This window comes from Eschrichtius robustus, chromosome 21 (assembly GCF_028021215.1).
Source record: "Eschrichtius robustus isolate mEscRob2 chromosome 21, mEscRob2.pri, whole genome shotgun sequence".
NCBI classification, from domain to species: domain Eukaryota; kingdom Metazoa; phylum Chordata; class Mammalia; order Artiodactyla; family Eschrichtiidae; genus Eschrichtius; species Eschrichtius robustus.
The window spans coordinates 17775544-17787801 of record NC_090844.1 but is presented as its reverse complement, the minus strand read 5'-3'; the positions used below and the strand labels follow the sequence as shown (position 1 = coordinate 17787801).

At 36.7% G+C, this 12258-nt stretch overlaps 1 protein-coding gene across 1 annotated transcript in view; it reads right to left on the bottom strand.

Moving 5' to 3' along the window:
* Positions 1 to 12258, bottom strand: part of MTUS1 (microtubule associated scaffold protein 1) — a 157357-nt gene that overhangs the window by 56491 nt on the left and 88608 nt on the right. The window contains 2 exon segments of the mRNA XM_068532323.1: positions 6837 to 6875; positions 9179 to 9313. Of these exon segments, the coding sequence (XP_068388424.1) occupies positions 6837 to 6875; positions 9179 to 9313 (174 nt within the window).

Genomic DNA, 12258 nt, shown 5'->3' with positions numbered 1-12258 from the left:
ACATTTATCTTTCCATGGCATTAAATAATCCTCTATGTTGTTATTTTAATGGCTTCAAAAATGTCATTAAAATGTCGGTGAACATAAACAACACCTGTTGTTTAAACCATTCATACTGTTTCCAATTTTCCCCCTTCTAAACATTTCTGAAAAGCAATAAATAAGTCAATCAGCTATTTTCCTAGAATCAATTCTGATAAATGGAATTCCAGGGTAGAAGGCTTTCGTTACATGTCACCGAAGTGTCTCTGTCCAGAAAGGCTGTAGTAATTTATACCCCTTCAGTGGCATGTATGAGGCACCTGGTCCTCACGCATTCACCAATAGTGGGTATTACTCTTAAAAATAGACAAGAACTGACAGCACATTATTTTAATTGACGTTCGTAAACTTTTCTCATGTCTTAGACCCTCATATTTCTTTTTTTGTGTCTAATTTTTTCTTTTCCCACCTTTTAATGAAGTATAGTTGATTTGCAATGTTATGTTAGTTTCAAGTGTACAAAATATGATTTCATATTTTATAAACTCCATTTTAAATTATTATAAAATATTGGTTATACTCCCTGTGCTGTACATTCCATCCTTGTATCTCATCTTATACCTGATAGTTTGTACCTCTTAATCCCCTTCTATGATATTGTCCCGCTTCCCTATCCTCTCCCCACTGGTAACCACTAGTTTGTTATCTGTGAACCTGTTTCTGTTGTGTTATATTCATTCATTCTATCTTTTAGATTCCACAGTATTTGTCTTTTTTTGATTCGAAACAAGCATAACCTCGTTTTATTGCACTTCATAGATATTGTATTTTTACAAAGTAAAGGTTTGTGGCAACCTTGCGTTGAGCAAGACTATTGGCACCATTTTTCCAACAGCATTTGGTCACTTCATGTGTCTATGTCACATTTTGGTAATTCTTGCAATATTTCAAACGTTTTCATTATTATTATATTTGTTATGGTGATTGGTGATCTTTGATGTTACTACTGTAATTGTTTTGTTGTTTTTTTTAAATAAATTTATTTATTTTATTTATTTACTTTTGGCTGTGTTGGGTCTTTGTTGCTGTGCGCGGGCTTTCTCTAGTTGCGGTGAGCAGGGGCTACTCTTTGTTGCGGTGCGTGGGCTTCTCATTGCGGTGGCTTCTCCTGTTGCAGAGCACGGGCTCTAGGCGTGTGAGCTCAGTAGTTGTGGCTCACGGGCTTACTTGCTCCGTGGCATGTGGGATCTTCCCGGACCAGGGCTCGAACCCGTGTCCTCTGCATTGGCAGGCGGATTCTCCACCACTGCGCCACCAGGGAAGCCCTGTAATTGTTTTTTGTTTTGTATTTTTAAATTAAGATATGTACCTTTTTTAGACATAATGCTATTATTGCACAGTTAATAGACTACACTATAGTGGAAACATAACTATTATATGTACTGGGAAACCAAAAATTCATGTGACTCGCTTTACTGTGGTGGTCTGGAACTGAACCCACAGTATCTCTGACGTATGCCTGTATTTGTCTCTATTGTGAAATGATCACCACAACAAGTCTAGTTATAGTTAACACCCATCACCATGCTTAGAATGTTTTTGACAAACGGGAGGTCTAAAACTTTTGTTGTCATAATTAGTAACCCATTCTTTCATTGTGACATTCGTGGAAAGGCCTTTTCTATACAAGTCTATATATACTCTTAGTGTTCTTATCATTCTAATTTTTGTTTAAAACTTCAGTTTGGAATATATTTGCATGTAGTATATGAAGTAGGACTCTAGCTCCTGATAAAAAGATAGTCCTTGTTCCAACAAGATTTACTAAACAATCCATACTTTCCCCTGATTTGAACACTAAATTTAACACATGCCAAAACAGCATTTACTTTTTAAGTGTGAGAGGAGAGTTATAATCATAAACCAACACAGAGAGACAGCCTCACCCTTACTCTCCCCGGAGAAAGCGCTGGTCACACCGGTATTACCTCTTCAGAGCAGGTGTGCAACTCTCAACCATCTCCCAACACCTGGAAGAGGGGGTACAGAAAGCAACCCTATCCTCCTGTGCTGGATTTAGTGGTGGGGAAGGAAGGAGCAGTGCATTTCCTACTTTCTAGGGCAGACACCACAGCACCTGAGACTGATGATCTTGTGTAAAAAAAATCAAGGGGCAGGGTAAATACAACTCTGGTGCTCTGGTATTCCTAAGAGCTTTCATGTGTGGTAGAACCATGGCAATAATAGTAATGATATGTGTGGCATCTTCCTTATAAACAGTAAGCCAAGTTTTATTTAGAGCCAATGTTGGCTAGACTCTTACAGCACCATAATCTTTAAATAAATTACAACAGCTAGACCCCATGAGGATGGTTCTTGACTTTCACTGGTTTTTCCTGCTTGAAAGATTTAAAATAATTCAGCCTCCTGGAAAAGAGCGCCAGAAGTAAAGCCACTGGAACCATAAGAACAATGAAAAGGATTATCCTCATCACTGCCCCCAGTAGCAGAAGCAGCTATCATTGGAGAGCTTTTTATATAACAACTCTGTGACGTCAAAATTACTTCTATACTGGGATTTTTTCCCAAAATATTCTCACGTTTCCAAATGAGAAATCTGAGGCTTTGGAGAGGCTTAGCAACTAGCCCAAGGTCAGGACACAAGTGGAATGCGGCAATCCCAAGATGTCAACCAATAGTCAATGCCTGAAAAGTTCATTCTCCTTCTGTTCCTCTTCATTGTCTTACGAGATAATGGAACTGTCTTTGCAATTACTGATTAAAGGTTAAAACTAAAACAATGATACAGAATTTTCAACTATTAAACTAGTCAAATTAAAAAAAATAATAATACCCAACGTCGACCAGAGTATGGTGATGCCAGCACTCTTTTATGTTGTCAGTCATTGTATAAATGGATATGAAGCTTTGGGAAAGCAATTTGGTTGAATGAAGTGGCTATAAATATGCATATGTTTTGATTTGTTTATACTACTTTTAAGAATCTATCACAAAAAAACTTCCCTAAACTTTGAAGGTGATAACTGTAAAGATGTTCATCAGAGAATCATCTGTGAATGTGATACAGAAGCACCCCAAATATTAGAGGAGTAGTTAAATGCTGCGGCATATGCTAAATGCAATAGTCATTAAAGAGTGATTACTTATGTTAAGTGACAACAGGATATAAAGTTATCTGAATTTTATTTAAAATCACAAATTAAAAAAAAACTAAAGGGTGATTTCTAAACCTCTACATGCTAAAGTTTTTAGAACTTAGCAAATCGCTAAAAAGTGATTATTGTACTCTAATGAAAACATATGAAGTTGGTCAACTTTAATCTCCACCAGTTTGTTGCTTAAAAAAAGAAAAAAAAAAACCTATCTGAAAGCCACAAAATTTAATGCTCAGAGGAACATGTTTGTATGTGGAGGCAACGTCTTCTGTACCATCTAAAAGATGACCATTGCAAGCAGAATATAAAGAAAGCCAAGGTGCTTTGCAGTCATAGGCTATCAGAGCGGGGAGAAACCTTAGTGATCAATCATTTCAATTACACAGAAAAGAGAGCTAATATTAAGAGGTTACATGACCCACCCAAAGTCACTGGCTGCTTGGACACCACTTCTTAGCAACCAAGCTGTTCCTCCAAAGGGCAACACACTGTGACTTTTCTTCAGTGGGCTCATCATAATACTAGGTTAGTCTTAAGTAATGATAACTCCCCATCAACTAGAAGTTTATGATTTTTGGAAAATACATGTTCATACCCCGTAATCTAGATTAAATCACCATGCTGACCCCCTTAAAATACATCTTTTTCCACTGCAATTATTAGAGCATTGATTACTCAGGGTGAATTGAAGGAAGGCATTCTCAAACTCTGTCATATGCCCCATTTCTACTCCATGGTTAGAGGCTTTGCCAAGCAAAGTCACAGCGAGATTCATACTGTTCATTTCTTTTCTCAATCAGTTGCTAATTTGCCATTCTGGTAACCTTACCTATCAAGGGTCACTGATATGTTGAGGGTCAGTGATAGGCTTTGGAAACAAGATATCATGTCAGTCCCACAAGGTGCCAAAGGAAAATACCTAATGCTAATAGTTTTTCCGTGTGTAGAAAGAAGATATATATTGGAGATTATTTGTACTATGCCTGTGAAAACAAATATCCTTTACAATATTTCATATAATCATACACTTGAGACATGTATTAAGACTGCCTTTCCAAGTTTCATAAAACAGGCATATTAGACTTATTTAACCAGCCCCTTTACTGTGACCAATATCAATGGCAGTTTCCAAAGCACAAAAATGTCACACACAAATACTTCCCCCCAAAACTGCAAAACTTGTATTTTGAAAACTACAAAAAAATTGTTGCAAGAAATTAAAGGAGACCTAACTAAAAAGGAAGCCATCCTATACTCATGAATCAAAATACTTCATATTGTAAAGATGGCAATACTCCAGAAATTCATCTACAGATTCAATGCAATCTCTATCAAACTCCTAGCTGACTTTTTTATGGAAATTGAAAAGTTGACCCTAAAGTTCATATGGAAATTCAAGGGACTCAGAATAGCCAAAACAATCTTGAAAAAGAAGAACAAGTTAGAGGACTCATACTTCCTGATTTCAGAACTTATTACACCACAGTAATCAAAACAATGTGGCATTGACACATAGATCCATGAAGAGAGAGTCCAGAAACATAGCCTCACATTTACAGCCAACTGTTTTTAACAAAGGTGACAAGACATTCCAATGGAAGAAAGAATAGTGTTTTCAACAAATGGTACTGGGACAGCAGGAAATCTACATGCAGAAGAATTAAGTCGGATCCCCTACCTCACATCAAATGCAAAAATTAACTCAAAAATGGATCAAAGACCCAAGTGTAAGAGCTAAAAGTATAAAACTCTTAGAAGAAAACATAGGCATAAGTCTTTATGACCTTGTATCTAAGCAATGGCTTCTTAGATATAATGCCAAATAGATACACAACATAAGAAAAAAATAGATAAACTGGACCTCATCAAAATTAAAAATATGCCTTAAAGGGTACTATCAAAAAGTGAAAAGACAGACTACAGAATGGGAGAAAATTATTTGCAAATCATATCTGATAAGGGCCTAATATTCAGAATATATAAAGAACTCCTATAATTCAACAATAATAATACAAATAATTTTAAAATAGGCAAAGGATTTGAATAAATGTTTCCCCAAAGAAGGTATACAAATGGCCAATAAGCTTCTGAAAGGTGCTCAACATCTGATGAGACATCAGAGAAATGCAAACTGAAAACACAATGAGATACCACTTCATACCCATTAGAATGGCTATAATAAAAAAGGCAGACAAAAGCAAATGTTGACAAGGATGTGGAGAAACTAGACCCCTCATACATTGCTGGTGGAAATGTAAAATGGTGCAGCCACTTTGGAAGACACTCTGGAAGTTTCTCAGTTAAACACAGAATTATCATATCATCTAGCTTTCAGATAAAGGTTATCTGATTTTCTAACATATAGTCGTTTATAGCATACTAGTTATCCTTTTCGCCTAAATATTAGGATGCACTGGAAATTTAAAATGAAAGAAAATGAAAATCTCAGTGTGCAGAATAGTTCTTTTGGCTTTTAAAATTAGTTTGGTAAACATATATGTTCAAACTCAGGCTCTTGCGAACCTTTAGAATTTAAATCGCTCTGCATGGCTGGGCCCTCTCTAGCTTTAAGAGCCTATAATAGGTCACACTTCCCTGCCTTATTAAGCTAAGGAAACCAAACATGTCTTGGGAGCCTCAAGGATATTAATTATTCCGTATTTAAGGTTACCCACCCCATTTTCTTTAATTACTATCTATATACAGGGGGTCACAAATTTATACTTCCTGCCCAGGCTTCCCTCACTAGATCATAGCCTTTACCCAGGCCTCTCATAGGAACAAGTAACCCTCCTTCCTAAAACTTATTGCAATTGTGATTTTATATTTGTTTGTGCAGTCCTTTGACTTTCTTGTAAGCTTTCTGAGACAAGGTCCTTGCTCGTTTTGGGCAAACCTTTATAACCTTAGCAGCCAACACTGTCACGATGCACGATAATCTGTAGTCAGTGTGTTATAATAATACCCTTCTCCCCTTTGATTTGCTGTTCTAATCCTCAGTGGATTTAGAAGCCATACAACTGTCCTATAACCGCATATTAAAGAAGAGAATTCAAGTAGTGGATGGGGACCTAAGCAGCTATAGAGAAAATATAGAAACTTCTATATTTTAATGAATCTTCTATGGCTTCTCAAGAGACAAAGTTTTTTGATTTCCAGTTGACGTTCAAAGGTTCAGTGAGTGAGGCTGCAGGCTGTCTTAAGAGATGGATGTGACTTTGTTCAATAGAAGTATAAAAAAGAAAAGAAAAATGTTAAATGGCTGAACTATTAAAGGTGTTAAAACCGGATCTTGAGATTATTTAGCAATCAAAGACTATCCAATTTTTAAATAGCCTATTTCTTGTAAAAAAAAAAAAAAAGTATATTCTCTACATCTCCACATTTTAACTATTAAATATGCTCCATATTTGAAAAAAAATCATTATTTAAAAAACAAATTATCTGTGATTAATAAAACGTCCTTCTGCATCAGATGGCTTGGCAATTGTGCCCACCAAGTTTTAACCCTATGCTGATCAAGGTCATAAGCAGTTATGTTTATGCTACAAACCTGAAATTATATTTATAAGCACACTAGTGAAAAAAATCACTGCAAATACACTTGAATACTTGTAATGATAATATAACTTTACAAAAAGATTCTTTTTCTCCATCCATATTTAAGGTGTCACTTACCCACATTCAAAGCTGTATATAGACCTTTTCTTGAAGGACCTAAAATAGAAATATTTATGTTTTATAGAAAATATCATACAAAAATAAACCATTTAAAAACTAAGGTTTTTTTTCCAGAAACAATCCATTAACACCTAAATTTTAGGTTCCAGATGGGAAATTCCACTGAGATTTAATCAACTTTATTGAGTTTATATTTAGAATATCTAAGGATAAAATATTCCAAATAACATCAAAATAGTAGTTTAAGGGTGATATTATTCATTGTCAAAATTAAATATGCTAGGACAAACTACAGTATTTTTTCAGTTCAAGAACTGCTGAAATTCAAATGTTAACAGTACTAAATTTATACATGTATTACACACTTTATGCTATTCCACTGCTGACAGAGCAAAAAGGCCCAGACTACAAAACACAGCTACTAGGGTGTGATTTCTAAAATTGCCAAGTATTAAATCCAGTTCTCTTGCTATTCAGCTATGAAGGAAAACATACTTAAGCTTTTCCTCCAAACTGATACAATATAAAACACAACCAGGGGAATTCTTTCACAATGTATATGTGTATTAAATCAAATATAATTTTAATTGTCAATTATACATCAATAAAGCTGAAAAATAAATTCAACCAGGAGTGGTAACAGGTACAGAGCTACAAAGATAAGCCACTAGAAGACTATGAGCACGTCTTCCTGACATGACAGAGTCATTTCTAGGGCAAGTCACCTGCAGATTATTTAGTTAGAACAGCTGCCACATTCTGTGGAATTTTACAGAGATGACAATCTCTTAAAATATGTGGCTGTTATAAATGGACAGCATTGATTCCCAGTCGAGTAAAACCTCTGTGATACAAAAGCTTACAAATTCAACGGCAAGACATTTTAGAATATTGGGGTTCTCTGTTCTGCAAACGTATCAGAGAAATCATGCCGTTCTAACTCTCTGAAAGTTATCTTAGTATCAAAGTTCGACATTTCTTTCCAGTTACTGGTGTATGTGTATCATTATCAATAAAAACCATAGATTCATATACTGATGTCATCCCACCGAGGGGTAAATTTGATGCATCAGAAATTTGTTTAAAACCCTGGAAGATGAGAACCTGCTGGTACCCAGAAGAATCTTTTTGCCAATATCTATGCCTATTCTCTCTTGAATTCAGTAGAAAAGACAGTGTTGATAAACATTCACTAGGTAATTAACCTCAAGTTACCACGTGATCCTTTACATACATATGTAACACATACACACAAATGTTGAGAAGGACACAGAGCAACAGACACACACTGCTTTGAGAGACTAACACATTTCTGGAAAGTTATTTAGTAATATGATAATTTCACAAAGATTCACACAGTTTAACCCAGTGGTTCCTCTTTTAGGAATACCCCACGGAAGTAACTAGAACCTGAAGCAATGAACAGTATTCACATTCAAAGATGTTCATCTCAGTATCACGTGCCATGGTGAAAGTCAGAAATTGTCCAGGAACCAGGGAATTGGAAAACAGGAGACTATTTCATAGCCATTTAAAATGAAGACACTCTCATGATATACTATTAAATTAATAAAAAGCAAGACACAAGAGAACGTACATATTATGCCCTGAGTTTTCTTGAAACAAAAACAAAGCTATTATATATGCAGAGGGAAAGAAAAGGAGGAAAGGCAACAGTTATTCATGGTTGACGGGATGAAGGAGGATGCTGTAGGTTTCTGCGCTTTTTAAACCCTCTAATATAAATATGCATCACATATTACAGCTCAAGCTTCTCATTCACAATTATTCTTTCAGTTAAGCAATCTTTCAATTCACTAAGCAACAACTGCTAATGTGCTTCAGCTCCACTGTGATAAAGCTGCATGAAAACATTCCATATGAAGTATATACCACATATGTTGTAAACTTGAAAGTTAACCTTCATAGCTGTAGCAATCACGAAGTGGGCGATACAGAGAAGAAGAGATAAAGAACATGGGGGTGGGGCGCAGGGGGACATGGTTGGACCCAAAGTGTGAAGTAAACCATGCATTTCTATCTCATTATTCTAGATCACCACCTTCGCATAATTTAACTCCAGAAGTTTCATTTATTTTCACCTTATACCTTTGCTCTATCTGCTGATTTATATGTATCAAGTTTTAGCTATAGGACCTACAGACTCTCAGAACAAGAATAGCTCCATCAGTGTAAAAATGTATTATGTCTTTATTCACCAGACTTTTTGTAAATAAATATTCAATATACCATGAACCTAAATGCCAAAATTTAACCTCCTATAAGCCAAGGACTTAAAAAGCCTTGCCTTCCTCTTCTCTCCACAGTGAGGTCCATACCTTTTGGAGGAGTTTTTAGTAAGTGCGCATGAGCTCTGGGTACCAAAGGCTTCAAATATAAGGATCCTGAGGAACCATTCTGAAATGCTGGTTTTGGAGGTTTTTCCTCATATTTGATGACAGCATTATTACCAGCTGGAATAAAACAGAAAAGTACATTTTATTTTACAGATAAACACAGTATGAGTCTTCCACGACCTATCTTTCCTCTTTGAATCAACAAGTGCTCACTAAGCACCTACCACGTGCCAGTCGTTACTGTATGTTGGGAATACAAAGATGGATAATCGGTAGTTCCCGTCCTCAGGGATGCAGGGTGAACGGTAACCATGGTGACCGTACATCCTGGCACAGCCCAAGTTTATGCCTCTTGTCCAGGGCAGCTTCCATCCCAGATAAAAGTTGGGAGATATTTTGGTACCCTTGCGGGTCCTGGAACCAATCCCCTGTGGGTACCAAGGGACGACTATAATGTACAAGCTCCTTGGTAGCTGAAAGATGAGATCTGGTTCTGATCCTTCTCTGCCACTGCAAGAAGCTGAAACTCCAACATCTGGCCTAGAACAAAGGCACCTAAGCCCCAAAGCTAAAATATAAAAGGGAATTCCACCTAAATAATAAAAACCATCTTTTATATTACACGTAAACCTTCCCTCTCTCACTCACACAGGAATCATCTCTGGGGGGAAGAAAAGTTTCCAGGCACTAAAAGAATTGAAGAAAGGACTTTTGGAAGTCCTTTTGGAAGAAAGGACTTTTTGAAGAAAGCACAATTGTGCTTAGGCTGTGGTATAATTCTGAGTCCACGACAGTTAACTAGGCAAAGGGGGCTCCCACAGAAGCAGACCTACACTATTTCCTGGGAAAAGGTCAGAGTGAAGGTGAGCAAATACTATATTTTAGGTATAATATGTCAACGGGTCCTGGAAAGGGCATCTGCTATTTTGCTAGTCTCTGATTTTGCTTCTCTTTCCTCACTGGGAATCTAAAGACAATCCTAGCATATCAAAAGACAGTGACACTTTGAAATAAAGAACACAGCTTTAAAAAAATAGTGATAATTTGTAACTTGTTGATTTTCTACCAGAAGGAAAATCTGAAACCACAGAGAAACATTTAGACAAAGCCTTCTGTAGATGTCTTGCTTACTCTTGTTTCTTCTTTTGCCCAATAATGACTGAAGCCCTCGGCATCAAAAAACTCAATATCTTTCAGTTGCATAAGACAACTATGTAGACTATATAAACCTATATATGTTTATATAGGTTCTTTGTAAACTGTGAACTTCCTCTTCACATGTATGGCTTCTCATTGGATTTAAAAAAAAATAACCCAATTCTTCTACTGTATCCTTAAGATTTGTATGGGACAGGGGAAAGGCAGAGGGAAAAGAAAGAGCAGGGCCTGTGTCCTGTGCCCTGAATTCAAAACGAGAATGCATTTTCACATTATATTTTTGCTAAAGGTGTATCGGGTCCATAACAAGGTCCTATGAAATAGTGTTCCCGGCTCTGGTACAGTTGAGAGGATTCTGTATTGGGAATTTAACCAGCATCACCATCACTTATTGCACTGTTTTCGGCTGAGGGTATCTACATTTTAAAATCTCCTAAGGGTCCAAAACCTTAAACGAAAGGCTTGAAAAGAAAAAAATAGTACCCGCATGTAAAGATAACAACATAGAAAGCTGTTTCAAATTTTATTAAGTGATAACAAAAAAGGAGGGTGAGGAGAGTAGCAGCAGAGATCTAATTAAAGATTAAAAAAATCAGTATTTCCTTATCATTCTAAACTTCTCCTTTTAGTTCTCCATAATTGAGTAATCTTTGAAAAAGTACAGTGTCCAGAAGCTTAGCTCCTACGAGGAATTTAACAGCACTGCTTGGCTCTTCCTAAGAGATTATCATGTTATACACAACACTGAAGAGTGTAAACACAGCACTTTGCCCTTTTCTCTCCATAACTTGGGAGGAAAAAATCCTAACAAGAATACTTTGAAAGTTTTATGGTTCTCTATTCCCATAAAAGTTAACCTTTTTATCTATCTCCCCTTGCTAGCCACACAAACCACTAGTATATTTATGTCACCATATACTTACTGGGCCAGAGGGAAATCTGGAGGTTCATTCATTCTCACTACCTGGTTTCCAGGCTTAATTTCCCCTCCACCAACCCAGATTGGATTTTTTTATAATTTTTTTCTAAATAATCTTCAACACCCAATTCTAACCATCCAATTCCATTCTAATAATCAACACTTAATAATCACACATTTCTTTATTACCAACCTTGATCCCTTTCTTCACCTCACATTTCTAGAAAGGGGTGAGTTGTCAACATTATTTACAAATATTTATAAATTTGAAGACAGCTAGAAATTTTTCTCTAGGCTAAACTGTCCCAACTCCTACAGCAGTGCTTACAGATGTCACATTTAAACCTTGTAAAGACATGCTGTCATTCTCCCCTGATCTACGTCAAGTCCCCCTACAAGGGGCCACCTATTAGTTCTTCCTGTGCCAGATAACACTTCCAATATTAGGCCAAATCCACACAGAGCCTTCCCTCCTGCTGACAAGTTTCTGCCAATTTCCTATCCTTCTTTCCAATTCCCTCTTTCCCCAGAACCTGGAGACTTGGTTTCTCCCAAGTTGACAGGGAGCTAACGTAAATGATAAATACTGAAGATACTACTACTATAAAATTCAACATAACTTTTTAAAGGATGGATGGGGAATGACTTCAGAGTCTTAAAGAAATGGAACCAAAATGTCATAGAGCAGGTTTTTTAGATTTTCATGTAAAATGGTAGAGGGTTTCAATCAACATTTCAACTTATGCTAAATCAAAATCCAAGAAAGGAAGTACATGATGTTATTAGTCTCAACCATGTATTATAACAATCTGGGGACTTCCCTGGTGGCGCAGAGGTTAAGAATCCGCCTGCCAATGCAGGGGACACGGGTTCGAGCCCTGGTCTGGGAAGATTCCACATGCCGCGGAGCAACTAAGCCCATGTGCCACAACTACTGAGCCTGCGCTCTAGAGCCCGTGAGTCACAACTACTGAGCCTGCGTGCC